The sequence below is a fragment of the Panthera leo genome, chromosome D1 (assembly GCF_018350215.1).
Source record: "Panthera leo isolate Ple1 chromosome D1, P.leo_Ple1_pat1.1, whole genome shotgun sequence".
Lineage (NCBI taxonomy): Eukaryota > Metazoa > Chordata > Mammalia > Carnivora > Felidae > Panthera > Panthera leo.
In genome coordinates, this window is record NC_056688.1 from 6,859,741 (window position 1) to 6,881,011 (window position 21,271).

Sequence of the window (21,271 nt, forward strand, 5' to 3'; positions counted from 1 at the left end):
GGGAGAGAAAATCCCATGCAGGCTCCATGCTAACAGCGCAGAGCCCCAGGCAGGGCTTGATCCCATGAACCGTGAGATCATGGCGTGAGCCAAAACCAAGAACCAGATGCTCAACTGAGTGACTCACCCAGGTGCCTAGAAAATTTTCTTAAAGTATTCTGAAAGAATGGACAAAAAATAAATAAATAAAATAAAATTAATCAGTGGTCTGACCCAGAATTCATCTGAAGCAAACCTGCTACAATGAATTCAATTGGTGGGCATGGCAACAAGCACGGATTACACTGCGTGAGAACCCAAGTGAAAGGATGTGCTACAGTCACAAATCTCTGCCGCTCTTGAGAAAGTATTTGCACAGGAACAGATCTCAAAGATACAATATTGTATTCTCCCTCCACCAGCTTACAGTCCTCCATCTTCACTATCACTGAGCAGCCCAAGTGACTACACCCCACCTTCCTTCTGTTAGCGGTAAGCGGTCACACTAGTTAGTAACCTGTCTTTTTCAAGTGTCTTGTTCATTTTATTTGGAATCATTAAATATCTTTAACGTAGAACTTCATTGTTCCCTCACGTTTTAACATAGTCTGTAGCAGATAAAAGGAATCTCATTTAAATATACGCTGTATCGTATTGTTGCTTCCTGTACACCCATGTACCCACTCAGGTACCTGAAAGTATTAAATACTTGGATATCCAGGACAAGGGCTGTATAGCTACAGCAGACAGCTTTAGTGATACATGGAGAAACTGGAGATATTAGATGGCTTAGGATGTCTTACTCCTTTTACCATTTAAACAATGCAATTTATACTGATTATTTGAAAATTCACTAGCACATTTTCAGGAACACATTATATTACATTTAGATAAAGAAGGAGATCTCTAAAATTATTATTTTAAATAATTTTATACATCTAATCTGTTGGCAATGGATGTGAAATGAAACCAAAATGTTCACTACGAGCATATGCACTATATGCACACACCGTAACCTGTACCTGAAGTCCCAGGAGCTCATCAATTGAAGTCTCTGGTTCTGTAGGGTTGCTCTCTGTTTGCTTAGGTACTTGAGCAATATTGTTGTCACTGTAATACAGAAAGAAAAATTTTACCATAGCTCTCAGTTAGGTGAAAACAATGAAGCATTTTAAACACACATAGCTTACCTAGTCAGAAATTTATTAATGTTTTCTGCAAGCTTTTCTTGAAGAGATTTGTTACTTAATATTTTTTCTCGTGCATTTTCAATAACCATTTGCTGGAAAAGAAAGTCAATATTAGAAAAAAGAATAGGGTAGAGCTTCCAGTAAATGACAGCGAGGATAGTTTTAATAAATCTAGGTGGAAACTCCGAAATTGTGGCTCCCTCCGTATTAATACTCAAATACAACACTTTACAATTGTTTTCACAGATCCTTTACCAACCCTTTCTTAACTGATTACAAAACACAATTCCAAGCTCTTTAACTTTTTATACAAGGTTTCAAATAATTTGCCTCTAGTAAAATGCCCTTTGTATCGCATAAGCCAGCACCCACAAGATATTTACAGTTTCCGGAACATTACACTGTTTCTTACTTGGTGCACTTGCTCATGTGACCTAATCTAAATGGACTGTCTCCTACTCATAAATTTTACTACTCTCTATCTGATGGCAATTCCTCTGCACAGTGTTGTAGAAATATTATAACACACAAATGCATATACACACTAAATATATATACCCGTTTCTCTATCAGTATTTTAAAACTCAGGAATGTCTCAAGTTGCAAACCTTGGTAAGGTCACTTACTTTTTCTACTGCAAATGCATTTGGATCCTGGAAATTCCGTATTGTTGAATGAGGTCCAGACAGAGTGTTACTCTTCCTTTGAGATTCACTGAAACACATTTTAAAGCTTGTCTTTTAACTAGCATGTAAAACAGATTCAATGATAATTACATATGCAGACACAAATCTTAAGATCATGGAACACCAGGCATTTTTCCTCTTTGTGGTGGGAACAAAGGGCAGTAGAACAGAAAAGCATTACTAAATTTGGATTAATAAAAAATGAATCTGAGGTCCAGCTTTACCACTTACTATGTGGTCTGAAGCAAGGTAGGTTCTGACTGTTTGACCTACTTTTTAATGGGATAAGACCAACTGTATTATTAATTTTATGAAATAATTGAATAAAGTGAAGTATGTGAAAAGACTTCATAAAAAGGCCAAGGTTTCACTCTTGCCATTGTTATTCAACAAAGTATTGGAAGTCTTAGCCTCAGCAATCAGACAATGCAAAGGAATAAAAGGCATCCAAACTGGCCAGATGGAAGTCAGACTTTCACTCTTCGCAGATGACATGATGTTCTAGATGGAAAACCAAAAGCTTCCACCAAAAAACTGCTAGAACTGATCCATGAATTCAGCAAAATCAGATTATAAAATCAAGAGATTCCACCAAAAAACTGCTAGAACTAATCCATGAATTCAGCAAAATCGCAGATTATAAAATCAACGCACAGAAATTGTTTGCTATCCTATACACCAATGAAGCAGCAGAAAGAGAAATCAAGGAATTGATCCCACTTACAATTGCACCAAAAACCATCAAGTACTTAGGAATAAACATAACCAAAGAAGTGAAAAATCTATACACTGAAAACTAGAGAAAGCTTATGAAAGAAATTGAAGAAGACACAAAAACATGGAAAAATATTCCATGCTCCTGGATCGGAAGAACAAACATTGTTAAAATGCTGATACTACCCAAAGCCACCTACATATTCAATGCAATACCTATCAAAATAACACCAGCATTCTTCACAGAGCTAGAACAAACAATCTTAAAATTTGTATGGAACCAGAAAAGACCCTGGATAGCCAGAACAATCTTGAAAAAGAAAACCGAAGCTGGAGGCATCACAATCCCGGACTTCAAGCTATGCTACAAAACTGTAATCAAGATAGTATGATACTGGCACAAAAACAGACACTCAGATCAATGGAAAAGAAAAGAGAATCCAGAAACGGACCCACAACTGTATGTCCAACTAATCTTTGACAAAGCAGGAAAGAATATCCAATGGAATAAAGACAGTCTCCTCAGCAAGTGGTGCTAGGAAAATGGACAGCAACATGCAGAAGAATGAACCTGGACCACTTTCTTACACCATACACAAAAATAAACTCAAAATGGATGAAAGACCTCAATGTAAGACAGGAAGCCATCAAAATCCTCGAGGAGAAAGGCAAAAACCTCTTTGACTTCAGTCACAGCAACTTCTTACTCAACACGTCTCCGGAGGCAAGGGAAACAAAAGTAAAAGTGAACTATTGGGACCTCATCAAAATAAAAAAGCTTCTGCACAGTGAAGGAAACAATCAGCAAAACTAAAAGGCAAATGACGGAATGGGAGAAGATATTTGCAAACAACCTATCAGGTAAAGGGTTAGTATCCAAAATCTATCAAGAGCTTCTCAAACTCAACACCCAAAAAACCAAATAATCCAGTGAAAAAATGGGCAAAAGACAGCTAGACACTTCTCCAAAGAAGACATCCAGATGGCCAAATGACGCAGGAAAAAATGCTCCACATCACTCATCATCAGGGAAATACAAATCAAAACCACAACGAGACACCACCTCACACCTGCCAGAATGGCTAACATTAACAACTCAAGCAACAACAGATGGTGACGAGGATGCGAGAAAGAGGATCTCTTTGGCACTGCTGGCAGGAATGCAAACTGGTGCAGCCACTCTAGAAAACAGTAAGGAGGTTCCTCAAAAAAATTAAAAATAGAACTACCCTATAACTCAGCAATTGCACTACTAGGTATTTATCCACGGGATACAGGTATGTGGTTTCGAAGGCGCACATGCACCCCGATGTTTATAGCAGCACTATCGACAATAGCCAAAGTATGGAAAGAACCCAATGTCCATCGACAGATGAATGGATAAAGATGTGGTGTATATATACAATGGAGTATTACTCGGCAATCAAAGAATGCAATCTTGCCGTTTGCGACTATGTGGATGGAACTGGAGGGTATTATGCTAAGCGAAATTAGTCAGAGAAAGATAAATATCATATGACTTTACTCATATGAGGAATTTACAATACAAAACAGATGAACACAAGGGAAGGGAAGCAAAAATAATATAAAAACGGGAGGGGGACAAAACATAACAGACTTTTAAAGAACAGAGGGTTGGAAGGGTTGTAGGAGGGGGATGGGCTAAATGGGTAAGGGGCATTAAGGCATCTACTCCTGAAATCATTATTGCACCATATGCTAACCTGGATGTAAATTAAACAATAAATAAAGAAAAAGGGCCAAGGTTTCTATAAATGTTAGATACTGTTATCGTTATTTTACTATTAAAACAATAAAGGGGGGGGGAGGTCAGCCTTGAATGGGAGACAACCAAGTAAAAAGTGTAACAAAAATACCCATGGCGTGGCAGTTAAGAAATCAGAAAAAGCATTTAAAAACTATTCTCTCTTTTCTGAAATATCCTTCAAACAAAGACACAGGGCTAAGTACAGAAAGAACTTTGATCTCAAAGACTTCCTGAAAAGATTTCTGACTTTGAGACTCTAAATATTTATTTGTGAAAATGCCAGTATTATTTATATTTACTCAAAAACAGCCTACTTAAAAAAATCTGATAGTACCAATTTTAAGACATATTTTTATGCACTATTTTAGAAAGAACAGATTTCCAACAAAACAGTGATAAGCCATTGATTATAAGATACAACTAGATACCAAGGAGGTTAAAATGTGGGAAAAAAATGCATTTTGCAATGAATATAATAGTAAATAATCCCAAGAAGTGAGTCCATTCTTGTTATTTTATTCATAATGTAAATATCCTGGTGTAATTCTTATTTAATTTTAATGGTTATTAGAAACTCTTCCTTTTAAAAGGCATTTACCTTTTGCGTCTAGCAGGAGACATCACACTGGCTTGAGTTTTCCTTTCCTGAGGACCAGGAATGATACTTAAAGACTCTCCAGCTGTATTTCAAGAAAAAAAGTATTAAGTCAAGGACATGGAATAGTTTTCTAAACTTGAATTAATGGAATAAGCAGCATCACATAATGATTATTTTATATTAAATTCAGTTAGCATACACTGAATGCTTCACTATGTGCAAGGCACTGTAGAATATATTAGAATGAGTAATATCTATTGTTTGACTTCAGGTTTTTAAACTTTTTTTAATGTTATTATTATTTATTCTTAAGCGAGATAAAGAAACAGAGCATAAGTGGGGGAGGGGCACAGAGAGAGAGGGAGACACAGAATTCAAAGCAGGATGCAGGCTCTGAGCTGTCAACACAGAGCCCGACACAGGGCTCGAGCTCACAAACCGAGAGATCATGACCTGAGCTGAAGTCGGACGTTTGACTGACTGAGCCACCCAGGCGCCCCAAGATTATGCATTTTTGACAAGCTCCCAGGTGATACTGATACTTCTGGTCCACTGACCACCATTTGAGCAGACAAGATTCAGATTATTTTCAGTATTTTGTCATTATAAACAGGCTCCCCTAGATTAAAAAAAAAATTTTTTTTAACATTTATTCATTTTTGAGAGACAGAGTGCAGGTGGGGGGTGGGGCAGAGAGAGAGGGAGACAGAATCTGAAGCAGGCTCCAGGCTCTGAGCTGCCAGCACAGAGCCTGACGCGGGGCTCAAACCCACGAACCATGAGATGTGACCTGAGCCAAAGTTGGACGCTCAACTGACTGAGTCACTCAGATGCCCCATTGTCTGACTTCAGGTTTTACAATTAAGTACAGCACAGTCTCAACAAAACATGGCAGATTGGAGGAAGTATAAGAATTGTAAACTAAGTGTACGCTATAGTGTATATATACTACATGTTTTTACCCCGGGGTGTAAAAAAGGTTGGAGAAGAGATGGAAATGAGGGAGGATGTAATGGATGGCAGTAAGTTTCAGCTGCACAGAAGAGAAAGAAAACTTGTCTAAGTGAAACTGGCATCTGAATTTTAATCCCAACTCTGTTATTAAATAGCTTTTCGCCCCTTAGTATCAGGTGTTTTCAACCATTTCAAGTACACAACAAGCAAGCTATACTAGACGATCTCAACGTGATTAAAATGTTTTCTAAGTATAACAACATGCTCACTTTAAGACAAACTTACCCAAAGTCTGTTCCAGTTTATAGTACTTTACAATTTATAAAGACAGTAATATATCATCTATTTACACAATGTGATTAAAAACAAAACTCAGAGAACAAAATTTAAACTCACTGGCCACAGTGTCTTGTGACTGTGAATGGTTAACCACTACAAAATTTGACCTCACAGGAGCTGTAATCTGGCCAGCTGACCGGACAAGCTGTGTGGCTGTTGAAGGAGTAGCAGCAGGACATTGTCCTGAAAGATACGCTAAAGTCAGCAACTCTGAATTGACGGGAGCCGCTTGAGACGCCAGCTTTCTCTGTCTTTTGATTTCTGCAATTCCACTTCTTGTTCGGACTGCAACACAGGAGAATTTAAAAAATTAACTCAGTGTCAGAGTGCTCTGGCAATTTTAACAAGTCTATGTGATACACATCCTACTATTTAATAACATATTAGAGCTATAGATTGAAAAAGAGCCCTTGAAAGTAACAACTAACTTTAGGTGTTAATTTCGTATGAAACAAACTAAAATGCATACAGTCGACCCTTGAACAACACAGGGGTTAAGAGCACCGACTCTTTGCAGTCAAAAATCCAAATACAACTTCTGACTCCCCCCAGACTTTAACTACTGATAGCTTACTGGTGACCAGAAGCCTTACCGATAACCAACAATTGAACACACATTCTGTATGTTATATTATATTGTAGTCTTACAACAAAGTAGCCTTAGAAAAGAAAACGTGATTAAGAAAGTCACTGGAAGCCAAGATACATTCATATTCCTGTACTGTATTTATTAACAGAAAAAAATTATGAATAAGTGAACCCACCCAGTTCAAAGCAGTGTGATTCAAGGGTCAACTGTATACACAAAGTTTATAAATCTATGAGTATATTTCTTTAGTAATTCATACTAATAACACCTCTACAAATTAAGAAACAAACCAATGAAATGAGAATTAAAGACATGAATACATTAGAGTCAATGAAAAAAAACAGGGAGTACTTCAAATGCTCTTTTCTACAATATAATTTCCTATTATGGTAATAACTGTACTTCAAAGAGCAGTAGTTAAATTTTTTTTTTTTTTTTTTTAACGTTTATTTATTTTTGAGACAGGGAGAGACAGAGCATGAACAGGGGAGGGGCAGAGAGAGAGGGAGACACAGAATCTGAAACAGGCTCCAGGCTCTGAGCTGTCAGCACAGAGCCCGACGCGGGGCTCGAACTCACGGACTGCGAGATCATGACCTGAGCCGAAGTCGGATGCTTAACCGACTGAGTCACCCAGGCGCTCCAAAGAGCGGTAGTTTAAACAAAATATATACTTAGCATAAATTTGACAGTTTAAGTCTGAATTAATGCTAAACATTATTTATAAAGCTGAATACCTACCTCTCTGACTGGCAACAAACCCTGGGGAACTTTGCATGCTCCTAACAAATAAAAAAGACGTTAAAAGATACGGTCTAGTTTATTAACAGTCAGACCTGAAGTAAACTGAATTAAAAGATAATAGACCTCTCTCAGATAAAAAAGATACGCACATTTTTTTGAGGGGTGACCAATCTTACTTGCTTTAGAATGGTGGCATGTTAACACACTCACACACACCGAATTTTAATAATCAAGTTTTTATCCAATGCGGTAAGCATTAGAGAACTCTGACATCCCTTTAAGAATTCGACTTGACTTTAAGAAGTCTATATATTTAAGGAAGTCACGGATAAAATTCTGTAGTTATTAATTACCTTTTATCACTACAGTGATACCTTCACAAAGAAATTCTTCATTTCACATAGGACTCCATACATAAATATGTCAGAATCCCGAAGTTAATTTCAAAGGATATCCTGCTTTTAACAAATTTACTACTTATAAAACTATTTTATCCAGTGTCTAACAAAGGAGGAAAGCAAACAGGAAAGCAAACATATAAGAAAATTCACAGTATAAGGTGATTCTCCTTTTATTATGAACTGGTTACCCAATCACAGACACTGCTCTCTTCCTGGGAAATCTGTTAAATTAGTCTCTATGAAAAAGAGCAATAAAACTTACTAAATTAAAAAAGCATTTTTAATAACACACACCAATCTTGGGAGAATATTTGACTAAAAGCCTTTTATTTTTATGTAGCATCTCAACAAAACATCTCAGTAACTTATAAATATTTATAGGTGCTAATTGTGAATGTCTTTCAAGATTATTTGAAAGGGGGGAAAAAAGTCAAGAAAGGGGGAATAAAGGTAAGAGTACCAAATAAGATGTGATAGAGTTAGACAGAAAGCATTTGAAGCCATTTCAGCAGTTTAAACTGGGAAGGAAATGAAGCCCCTGCTGCATTTATGCTGAGTGTTCCACTTTCTCTGGGAGAAAGGGTAAGAAACTGTTTTTATACTATACTCTCAAGTTAGGTAAGAGCTGTTTACCAGTAGGGCATTACATGGCCATGACCTCGGTAAAAGGTGCATATTAGTACCATGAGAACATTCCAAAATTAGAAGATTCCACAAGTAGCATTTTATTTAGGCTTGTTTCTTTACAGGGGAAGAACCAATGAGGCACGAATTCAACACATCAATTCTTGGCATGAGTAATGAAGATTCAACTGTGTAAGGAAATTCACACAAGGCTGGATTAGATTTATATTGTACCCAGAGAGCTGCCTCTAAATTGCTAAGGGACTTTGGGAATATCATTAAACATGTGTAAGTCTCAATTTCCTTATTTCTAAACATTTTATTAAATATGTATTTTATTTCAAATTATTCCAATAAAAAACAGGAATATCCATAACCTCTGGAGTAAATTTAAAATTAGATCAGTATTACAGAAGTGCACTGTGTGGGTCATAAGAAGATTTAATCTGAAGAGCTTTCTGCATGTGTTTGCATTCCCAAATCATCATGCATGTTCTGATAACTTTACTATACAGGCTTTTTATTTATTACCTGATCTGGGAAAGCGTATGGTCTAACTTCTTCCACAGAGATGACATAATTGCTGGAACATCATTTGATGTTTCTAGGGAAGAAGAAAAGTTAATGAATATGGCTGAAGAAAATTCATCACTTAATTTGGTCACAAAATCAACAAGGAAAAAACCTTTTGTCTCAACTGTTGACCTTATGTTGGAAACTAGGAAATAAGCCTACTTTGTAAAATGACCTGCAAAGCTGTACTTCTTTCTTTTCTCAAGCCACTGACTATCCGACGCAATGAGTGGAAATGGACATCTGTAAAGTCTTTGAAACTTTTTAATAACGATTTTATATCTTCTTTGTATTAAATAAAAAACAAACTATTTTATTTCCTTTTTTTTTTTTAAAGATTTTTAAAAAATTTTAAATAATCTCTACACCCAACATAGTGAGCTCACAACCCTGAGATCGAGAGTCACATGCTCCACTGACTGAGCCAGCCAGGTGCCCCCAAAAGGACAAACTATCTTAAATCTGTTCTAGTTGACAACATGTGACATTTAAAAGTGAATTAAAATAATGTGATTTATAATAAATTTCATAAAGGTTATGCAAACTCCTGTGAGTGTGGAAATTATTTTTCCACAACCAATTTTTTCATGTCCAAATTACTGTGATTGGTCAGCAACCCCTCAATAAAAGCACCACCGCTTGGGGCGCCTGGGTGGCTCAGTCGGTTAAGCGTCCGACTTCGGCTCAGGTCATGATCTCGTGGTCCGTGAGTTCGAGCCCCGCGTTGGGCTCTGTGCTCAGAGCCTGGAGCCTGTTTCAGATTCTGTGTCTCCCTCTCTCTGACCCTCCCCCGTTCATGCTCTGTCTCTCTCGGTCTCAAAAATAAACGTTAAAAAAAAAAAATTAAAAAAAAAAAAGGCACCACCGCTTACTATACTTAAGAGTTACAGGTAAAATTCCTGAGAAGTGATTTTTTTTTTTTTTTTTTTTTTAGGATATGCTCTTAAAGTCCAGAGTGTTGGGGAACTTACAGGATATTTAAAATCTTTACCATATACTTACAAAAAACTCAAACCAGAGAAAGCTACCCAACATAAAAATGGGATTAAACGTTCATATTGCAATAGCATATAGTTTTTGATGTTATTTACACTGTAAAAATTCCTGTAGAGGGGCACCTGGGTGGCTCAGTTGGTTAGGTATCGGGCTCTTTATTTTGGCTCAGGTCATGATCTCACGATTTGTGGGATCAAGTCCTGCTTCAGGCTCTGTGCTGGCAGCACGGAGCCTGCTTGGGATTCTCCCTCTCCCCCCAACTCTCTGCCCCTCCGGAGCTCACACTCATTCTGTCTCAAAATAAACAAACATAACATTTAAAAAAAATTTATTATTACTCTCTGTAGTTTCTAGGGCTGCAATCTGGGAAAAGTTGTTTGGCTTAATTCTCAGTTTCCTGGGATCTTAACAATAAAAATGGATTTTTTTTTTAATTTTTTTTTTTTAACATTTATTTTTGAGACAGAGAGAGAGCATGAATAGGGGAGGGTCAGAGAAAGAGGGAGACACAGAATCCGGAACAGGCTCCAGGCTCTGAGCTGTCAGCCCAGAGCCCGACGCGGGGCTCGAACCCACGGACCATGAGATCATGACCTGAGCGAAGTTGGACGCTTAATCGACTGAGCCACCCAGGCGCCCCTAAAAATGGATTTTAACAATAAATACCTCTTACTGGGTTAGTTTAAGGACTGTTTACAAAACATATGAAAGCATCTAGCACAAAGCTGCCTACAGACAAATACTCAATAAACATGAAGCATCTTTCCTTTTTTTCAATACTATTGTTTTATGGTAATTCTTGTTAATGTTCTGAGCTACAAAAATAATATTAGAGAATAAAACAATTTTAACTTTCCCCTTAAAATATTAACTTAGGCAACTATTAATTTATATTCTGGTTAATATAAATCAGAATTTTATGACTGGGTCCTGTGTCCAGATTTAGACTACAAAGGACTTAAAATGTTATCTTGAAATTCTCTAACACGTAGCAATGCTGTTCATCAAGGCAGAGATCTACATTTAGGAGTTTTATTTTTTACAAGATTTATTTTGTTACATTCATCAGCATTCAGATTTTTACAATTTCTCAATATAAATGCAAACTTTTTAATTAGGTATTTCCCAGTAAAACTTCTCTCATCGTAATGGAGGTAAGTTTTTTGCTTTGTTTTGTTTTTTGAAAAGTTTTCTTTTGATTTGCAAGAGGCATTATCCTTTAAAAATTATTTCTACTTAAAAATTAGATAAAAAGAATCCCTGAACTTGAATTCTTACCTTTTGCTTTCATAGCTACATATTCATTCAGAATTGTTGTCAAGTTTTTTCCAAACAAGGACTGAAAAGAAAAAAATCAAGCATTACAAAAATTGTGCAACACTGCCAATAATCTTCCACCATAGAACGTCTATATAACGTTATAAAAGCCCTGGATTTTTTGATGGGGGTGAAGAACAAGGTATCAAAAATAAAGAGTCACTTAAGTTAGGAGTTGCATGAAATCTTCCACGAGTCAAGAAAATTGCCTGTTTGAAATTTTAAAAAAATTTTATTTGAGAGAGACAGTGAAGAGTGAGCAGGGGAGAGGCAGAGAGAGAGAGAGGGAGAGAGAGAATCCGAAGCAAGCTCCGCACCATCAGTGCAGAGCCTGACATGTGGTTCAAACTCATGAACCATGAGACCATGACCTGAGCCCAAGCCGGAAGCTTAACTGACTGAGCCACCGAGGCACCCCAAGGACCTTGTCTGTTTGAATAAGACACTAAGACTATGTTTTTTTAAGTAAGATAGTCCAAAGGCAGAAAAGCAGTTTTCAGCTGCAAGGGAGGGATCCAGTCACCTAAGTTTTAAAACTGTAAGGACCCACTCCTAATCTGCCCTTTCTTTTAAAAAAAATTCTTTTAAAAATATTAATTTTTGAGAGAGAGAGAGAAATGTGAGTGCACAAGAGTTAGTGGGGAAGGTGCAGAGACAGGGAGACACAGAATCCGAAGCAGGCTAGAGGCTGTGAGCTGTCAGCACAGAGCCTGAAGTGGGGCTTGAACCCACAAACTGTGAGACCATGACCTGCGTCAAAGTTGGTCACCTAACCCACTGAGTCACCCAGGTGCCCCACCCCCGCGACCATTCTTAATCTTATTTGTATGTTCTTTCTCACAGAGAAACCTGGCTCCCATTATCTACATTACATTTTCATTATTTGTTGAGAATGGCTAATTTAGTAGAACTCAGAGGGATTTATTTAAGATTCATTCACGCTTTTTGAGTCAACAGCATGTTTGCTTTTTGTTTAGTATTCCATTCTATGGCTGTACCACAGTTTATCTGTTTATTGGCTAAAGGACAGCTTGGTTGTTTTCCGTTTTTGACCATCACAGATAAACATTAGTGTGCAGGCTTTTGTGTGAACATGTTTTTCAATTTACTTGGATTAAGTATCTGGGTGTATGAGTGCTGGGTCACATGGGGAACACATGTTTACCTTTATAAACAACTGCCAATTTGTTTTTCAAAGTGGTTGTATGATTTTACATTCTCAGCAGCAATAAATGTGAGTTCCTGCTGTTTTGCACCATTACTGCTAATGATCTGACAGTTTTTAAACTGTTCTTTACAGTAGCCATTCTAATATATATATGTTGGTATCTCTCTCTTTTTAAAAAAAAAAAAAAAATTTTTTTTTAACGTTTATTTATTTTTGAGACAGAGCATGAACGGGGGAGGGTCAGAAAGAGGGAGGCACAGAATCTGAAACAGGCTCCAGGCTCTGAGCTGTCAGCACAGAGCCCGACGCGGGGCTCAAACTCACAGACTGCGAGATCATGACCTGAGCCGAAGTTGGACGCTTAACCAACTGAGCCACCCAGGCGTCCCTCTCTCTCTTTTTTTTAATGTTTCACTTATTCTTGAGAGAGAGAGAGAGAGAGACAGACGATGAGCGGGGAAGGGGCAGAGTGAGTGAGGGACACAGAATTGGAAGCAGACTCCAGGCTCTGAGCTGTCAGCATCGAGCCCCCGTGAGGCCCAAACTCACAAGCGGTGAGATCATGACCTGAGGTGAAGTCAGAGGCTTTACCGACTGAGCCACGGACGCACCCCTGTTGGTATCTCTTTAGAGTATTAATTTGCATTTCCCAATGACAAATGATTTGGAGTTTTTAAATTAGCTTATTGCCATCTTCAGATCCCTTGCCCTTTAAAAAGATTTTCTTTTTTGGGGCACCTGGGTGGCTCGGTTGAGTGCCTGACTTCGGCTCAGGTCATGATCTCACGGCTCATGAGTTCGAGACCAGCGTGGGGCTCTGTGCTGACAGCTCAGAGCCTGGAGCCTGCTTCAGATTCTGTGTGTGTGTGTCTCGCTCTCTGCCCCTCCCCCACTCACTCACACTCTCTCTCTCTCTGTCTTCCTCAAAAATAAACATTAAAAAAATTAAAAAAAAAAAAAAGAGATTTTCTTTTTAAAGAGTTTTTTTTTTTTTTTTTAATGTTTATTTTTGAGAGGGACAGAGAAAGAGACAGAGTAAGAGCAAGGGAGGGGCAGAGAGACACAGAGAGACAGACACAGAATCTGAAGCAGGCTCCAGACTCTGAGCTGTCAGCACAGAGCCTGATGTGGGGCTCGAACTCACGAACCATGAGATCATGACCTGAGCCGAGATCAAGAGTAGGATGCTTAACTGACTGAGCCCCCCAGTCACCCCCAAAATAATTTCATTAAAAAAAATTTTAATAGTTTTTAAAAGGGTGTTCTGGGTACAAATCCTTTATCACATAACTGATAATGTAATTTTTTTTTTTTTCCAGCCTATGGTTGGTCATTCTTTGAACAGTCTATTGTAAAGCAAAATTTTTAAATTTTTAGGAAGTTTAATTTACCAATTTTTCCTTTTTGTCAGTGTCATACTTAAAACTCATCATCAAATCTAAGTTAACAAAAATTTTCTCCTGAAAAGTCTTATAGTTCTATGCTGTACATTTGGTCTATTATCCATTTTGGTAGTCTTTGTATGATGTATGTGTAGAGAATCTTTTTTTGAACCTGCATGACTAATTGCTCTATCTCCATTTGTTGATAAATTACCATCTCCAGTGAATTCCCTTTGTACTTCAACCACAAATCAGTTTTGCATGGGTCTACACTGGGCTCTATTCTGTTCCACTGATGTAAGTGCCAAACCTCCCCCTAACATCACCGGATCATGATGACCAGAACTCATTAATAAGTCTTAAAATTAAGTAACAGGACTCTTCCAACTTATCCTTTTTAAGAACAATTTGGAGTATTCTAGTCCCTTTGCTTTTCCACATGAAATTTAGAAATCAGCTTGTTGCTATCTATAAAAATGCTTATGGGCATTTTAATTGTAATGAATCTATAGATCAAAATGGGGAGAATGGACATCTTAAATGAATGCACGATCTTTGATATTCCCTAGCAGTTTTACTTTTCAGGTTTCCTCCACAGAAAAGAATGTTGTTTGTGACAGCTGAAATGAATCTAAGGAGCCATGTTTAAAATAAATTAACAAAATACTATGTCAAATAACGTGGTTACAAAATACACCCACTGTATTCCCAATGATGCTCTGTTGGTCTAGTAATCTTTTTTTTTTTAATGTTTATTAATTTTTGAGAGAGAGAGACAGAGACAGACTGTGAGCAGGGGAGGGGCAGAGACAGAAGGAGACACAGAATATGAAGTAGGCTCCAGGCTCTGAGCTGTCAGCGCAGCTGAAGTGACAACAAAGATAACAAAATACCTGTTTTTTATTTATCTAAAGTAAGCAACCAGATGCAGGAAAAAATTGGTTAAGTGTAAGACACTATATAGCAGGTGGCTTAAATAATAGGCATTTCTTATTCTGGAGGCCAGCGAGTCCAAGGTCAAGGTGCCAGCCAATTCAGTTCCTGGTGAGGGCCACCTTCCTGGCTTCTAGACATCGCCTCTGTGCTTATTCAAGGAGAGAGATCTCTCTCTTCCACTTCTTACAAAGGCAATAATCACAACACATGAGGCCCAACCTCATGACCCAATCTAAACCTAATTAATTCTCAAAGATCCCACTACCAAATAGCATCACACTGGTGATGGGGTTTCAACATATGCATCTTGAGGGACACAAATATTTTAGTCCATAGCAAGCAGAAAACAAGTGAGCCTCAAGATAAATAGTAGTGGAATTAATTAGAAATGAGAGAGTCATTTTGAAACTGATTCTTAGAGGCAAAAGTTGTAATTGTGTGAAATAAATGTGTGAAAAGAAGAGTTGGCCTTCTCTGGGTCTTTCCACTCATGCATGAATACTATCAAATCTTTACGAATTCTGATACTGCTAATGAGCTGATTTTAAGACTGTGTTTACAGTCTCTCATGTTGGCCAGTGAGGAAATATTTCCTGTAAGGAACACATCACTCACCAGTAAGCAGGCTGGGATAAAACCTTCATCTGTACAATGTTCGGCATATTCTTTTAAATTTGAACTTTCCAAAATAAAAGTCTGGCAGGTAGAAGTGAGGTTTTCCTGTTGCAAGTAACCTAAATGAAAAACAGAAGTTTAGGTGATGCCAGTAAGCTTCTCTATTTTTATCAAAATGCTGTTGAAATACTACAGAAGTTTCATATCACAAATGAACCCTTAGGTAGAATGTGCTGGGATTCTGCAGCCTTGCCCAGAACCACCAGTATGGGCTTCAGTACAAAGTAAGTAGTCTTAATAGATGGCTGTTTGATGGAAAAAACTCCAGGTAAACGAGAAATATAAGGTGTCTGATAAACAGCAACCAACACCCAGTAATGCTTAGAAGAGAATAAAATAATGATAAATAACAGGAGAACTAATAAGGAAATGATAAATGTTCTTCTACTCCATGAACTCCATACTCACAAGGATGGCATAGAGTATAAATTAACTTACTGGCTTATTAAAAAATACTACATTCTCCTAAAATTGGTACTTACTTGTACATTTCACTTATTTGCCTACTGGTTTAAGAGAAAAATGAACAAAAGACCTACTTCTCAAGAAAGGCAAGAACGGCACTCCTTTGATTTTTAATTTATGCCCTTTGGCAGTCAAAACACTATTTCAGCAAGAACTTTATTAGCATTTACATCTAACCAACATTTATGGAACAATCTTACGTATCAGTGCTTGGTACTTGCACACATATGACCTGACTAGCAGTCAGTCTATCCTTGCTGTTTTGTTTCTTAGCATTACCAACCACTAAAAAAAGGTAGTATAGTACAGAAAGAACATTGGATAGGATCCTGGGAGACCAGGTTCTTCTTCCATTCTGTTAAAATAAGCATTGTGAATATAGGGCAAAAAAAATCACTTATATTCTGCAGAACTAAGGTGCTTCATGTATAAAACATCACACTTGCCTTGACTTGTGGATCAAAGCTGGTGAAATTAAACCCTTGTGTAAAGCCCTTTGATCATGTGTAAAGCCCTTCCATCACTTCCTGTATCTCTCAGTTTAAATTTCTAAAATCTTAGCAGTTTCAGTAGGAATGGCAACATAAGGACCTCCAAAAATCCTCTCGTCCATAAAAGAAATGAGAACGCTAGCACAAATTATTAAAAAACGGTCACAAAACTCTGAATATAATCAAAGTTTTGAGAGCATTTAAGAAAAATAGATGAACATCACGTATAATGAACATCTTGGCACTTAAACTAGCTCTATTCCCATGATCATCTCCCTAGCTGAGCAATATATACTTGAAAGTCAATAGCCTGCAATCACAATTAAAACAAACAGCCTAGCAGCCAATGGAGGGACTGGATATGCTGGAATTTTTCCAAAGACTCATTTCCAGAAATTGTCATAATGTGATCTGTGTGAAAATTCCCTGTAAAACTCTGGTTGCATGGCTTGTCTCTGAGATGAATCCGAATTTACCCAGTGCAAAGAAACTTCTTTAAGATGTTTGCTTAAAACTACCGGCACGAATTGCTAAACACTACAGCTGCCTGTGACAGAAGAGTAGGACAAACAAGCTAACTCAAAGTTAAAAGGAAAAAAAAAGCTGGGGCATGAAGAGTACATGGCAGGCTATGAAAAGCTAGGATATATTCCTGAGATAGCAGGAGGCCACGTGCAACTGTAGGGCAACGTGCATACTCAGAATAAACGTGACAAGGCCCCAAGCCCTCGCCTCTGGCTTACTAGGTAAGGCTCTGCGGAAGCAGGAAGTGAAAGCTCAGGCAGAGTTGTCAATGGTTTAGCTGAATGTTGAAGTGTGCCCAATATACACACAGCCCCTTGGTAAACAAAGGGAGACTAACTGACAGCAAGCATTTAAAAAATGAAAAATGAAAAAATGAAAAAAAAGGCAGGGGAATGGGGGCGCTTTGGGGGCTTAGCCGGTTAAGCGTCCAACTTCAGCTCAGGTCATGATCTCGCAGTCCGTGAGTTCGAGCCCCGCGTTGGGCTCTGGGCTGACAGCTCAGAGCCTGGAGCCTGCTTCGATTTCTGTGTCTCTCGCTGTCTCTGGACCTCCCCTGCTCAAGCTCTGGCTCTCCCTCTCTCTCTCAAAAATAAATACACATTAAAAAAAATAAATTTAAAAAATGAAAAAAATCATTCTCCAATCATAGGATATAAATTTAAAGACTATAGACCTTACAGAATTAGTTCAGGCAGCAGTTCACAGCCACTACTGAAGCAATAAAGTGCAGTAACAAAGAGAGTCTGATTATAAGAGTTGTCACATTATATTATTTAAAACGTCAAATTTTCAACAAAAAATTATGAGACATGCACAGAAACAAGAAAGTATGCCTCATATGCAAGGGGAAATAAAAGTAGTCAACAGACATCATTCCTAAGGAAACCAAGACACTATAGTTAAAACTTTTAAAAAGTCAGCTATTTTAAATAAGTTCAGAGAATTAAAGAAAAATATTCATAAATACCTAAAAAGATTATGAGAGCAATGTTTCACCAAACAGAAATAAGACAGAAATTCTACAAAAAGCATAAACAAAACAAAAACCAAATAGAAATTCTAGAGTTGAAAAGAACTAAAATGAGAAATTCTCTAGAGGGGGGCTCAACAGATTTAAGGCAGATGAAAGAATTAGTGAACCTGAACACAGATCAAATGATCTGTATCCAGCATAAGGAACAAAAACAAATAGGATCACGAAAAGTGAACAGAGTCCCTGGGAGCTGTGGGGTACCATCAGCTGTACCAAGGCACGCATTATCAAAGTCCCAAGAGAGCAGAGACAAAAAAAGCAAAAAGACTATTTGAAGAAATAATGTACAAATAACGAACCTCCAAAATTTTTGGAAACACGTTAATCTATTTATGCAGGAAGGTCAATAAACTCTAAGTGGGATAAAGTGAAAGAAATCCACACCTAGACATAGCATATTCAAACTGTCAAAACAACAAGAGAGAATCTTGAAATCAGAAACAGCTCATCACATACAAGCAATCCGCAGTAGGATTAACGGCTTTTTTCTCATTAGAAACCACAGAGACCACAGGCAGGGAGATGACACATACAAAATGCTAACAAAAAAGTCAACCAAGACCAGCAAAACTCCTTCAAAATGGACAAATTAAGATATTTCCACATTAACAAAACAAAACAAAACCAGACGCACTGTTGCTAGCAGACTCACTCTATAAGAAATATTAAAGGGAATCCTAGGGGAGCCCCTAGGGTGGCTCATTTGGTTGGGCATCTCATTCTTGATTTTGGCTCAGGTCATGATCCCCGGATTGTGGGACTGAGCCCCATGTCGGGCTCCATGCTGACTGTGGAGCCTGTTTCATATTCCTTCTCTCAGGGCGCCTAGATGGCTCAGTCGGTTAAGTGTTTGACCTCAGCTCAGGAGGTCATGATCTCGCAGTTTGTGAGTTCCAGCTCCACATGGGGCTCTGGGCGGTCAGCACAGAGCCTGCTTCAGATCCCCTGTCTCCCTCTCTCTCTCTGCCCCTCACCCACTCACTCTCCCTCTTCTAGAAATAAACACTTAAATAATGGATTACAATAAAAGGATGGAAAAAGATACACCATTCATACAGGAACTAAGAGCTGAAGAGGCTACAGTGAATCAGACAAAGTGAGACAAACATTGTTAGTAGGGGCAAAGATGGCGAAAAAATATCCAATCATTCAAAAGATACACAAAACACAAAGGAGACACTCACAAAAGTGCAACAAGAACTAGACAATTCAATAAAAGTTATACACTTCAAAAAAGTCTCACTTTCAATAATGAATAGACAACTAGAGAGTTCAATAAGGAAACAGAAGACTTGAACACTATAAACCAACTAGACCTAACTTCTATAGTGTATTACACCCAACGATAGCCGAATATACATTCTTCTCAGGTGTATGTGAACATCTTCCAGGATAAACTATGTATTAGGACATATAATAAATTTAAAAATTGATGGAAATTATATAGAGGATACTCTCTGACCCTAACGGAATGAAATTAGAAATCAATAATAAGAAATTCATAAATATGCAGAAATTTTTTAAGAAGTTTTTTAATGTTTATTTATTTCTGAGAAAGAGTGCAAAAGGGGGAGGTGCGAGGGAGACACAGAATCCAAAGCAGGCTCCAGGCTCTGAAGTGTCAGTACAGAGCAAACGTGGGGCTTGAACCCATGAACCTGCGATCACCTGAGGTGAAGTCGGATGCTCAAACGACTGAGTCAACCAGGCGCCCCACAAATATTCAGAAATTAAACAACACTCTCTTAAATAATCAAAGCATCAAAGAAGAAAACAAAAAGAGACAATATTTTGAGATAAACAAAAACAAAAATGCAACATGCTAAAACAGGATACAACTACAGTAGTGCTTAGTGGCATATTTATAGCTTTAAATACCTGTTTTTTGTTTTTTTTCCAAGTAGGCTTCACGTCCAGCTCAGGGCCCAATGCAGGGATTGAACTCATGACTCTGAGATCAAGACTTGAGCTTATATCAAGAGTCAGACGCTGGGTTAACTGAACAACACAGGCGTCCCAGTAAATACCTGTATTTAAAAGATAAATATTTTGGGGGTGCATGGGTGGCTCAATCAGTTGAGCAACTGACTCCTGATTTTGGCTTGGGTCATGGTCCCATGTTTCATGGGTTTGAGCCCTGTGTCAGGCTCTGTGTTGACAGTCTGGAGCCTGCTTGGGATTTTCTCTCTCCCTCCTTCCCTCTGCCTCTCCTGCATGTACTCTTTTCAAAATAAATAAAAACTTAAAAAAAAGATAAAATATCTCAAACCAATACCCTATCCTTCCATTTTATAAACTAGAAGAAGAGCAAACTAAACCCAAAAGAAAGCAGAAGAAAGAAAATAGAGTAGAAAAAAAAATGAAACAGAATAACAAAAGAGACAAATCTATGAAACTAAAAGTTGATTCTCTGAAAAGACTAACAAAAATCAACAAATCTGTAATGAGACTGATAAAGAAGACTTAAATTCCTATATTCAGAAATGAAAAGGGGGGACATTACTATTAAATTACAGAAATAAACTGGATTATAAAGGGATACTATGAATAGTTGTATGTACTATGAACAATTTAGAGAGCCCAGGTAAAACAGATACTTCTTACAGAGACATTAAACGGACTCAAGAAAGAAGAGAAAATCTGAACAGACTTAAAACAAGTAAAGAGATTTAACTGTAATAAAGAATCTTTTCACAAAGAAAAGCCTAGGATCAAATGGCCTCACTGGTGAATTCTATCAAACACTGAAAAAATTTCACCAACTCTTTTAAAAAAAGTAATAAATAAATAAAAGAGAGATTTCGCAATTCAGATGCTAGTGGTAGTAATAATCTGATAATAAAACCAGACAATAACATCACAAGAAAACTACACACCAATATCCCCCATGAGAAAGCAGATGTAATAATTCTCAACATAATACTAACAAAATAAATTCAGTAACATTTAAAAATGATTATACGCCATGACAAAGTACAATTGTGCCAGAAATGCAAGACCAGTTCAATAAAACAAAAATAAATCCATGTAACACACGATATTAAATATCTAGTAGCCATTACCCTATATATTAATAAAGAACAAAACCATGTTATCTCATAAGATGCAGAAAAACCATGACAAA

General features: G+C 37.6%; 1 protein-coding gene across 3 annotated transcripts in view; it reads right to left on the minus strand.

The window, feature by feature from the left end:
• The window catches only part of LOC122200545 (protein NPAT), a 53,909-nt gene that overhangs the window by 19,864 nt on the left and 12,774 nt on the right, over positions 1–21,271 (minus strand). For all 3 annotated transcript variants that reach the window (XM_042906237.1, XM_042906238.1, XM_042906239.1), the window contains 9 exons: positions 15,574–15,692; positions 11,434–11,494; positions 9,118–9,190; positions 7,559–7,599; positions 6,286–6,513; positions 4,936–5,017; positions 1,796–1,883; positions 1,170–1,261; positions 1,002–1,089 (listed from right to left, as the gene is read on the minus strand). In XM_042906237.1, the coding sequence (XP_042762171.1) occupies positions 1,002–1,089; positions 1,170–1,261; positions 1,796–1,883; positions 4,936–5,017; positions 6,286–6,513; positions 7,559–7,599; positions 9,118–9,190; positions 11,434–11,494; positions 15,574–15,692 (872 nt within the window). The remainder of the gene's footprint in view (positions 1–1,001; positions 1,090–1,169; positions 1,262–1,795; positions 1,884–4,935; positions 5,018–6,285; positions 6,514–7,558; positions 7,600–9,117; positions 9,191–11,433; positions 11,495–15,573; positions 15,693–21,271) is intronic.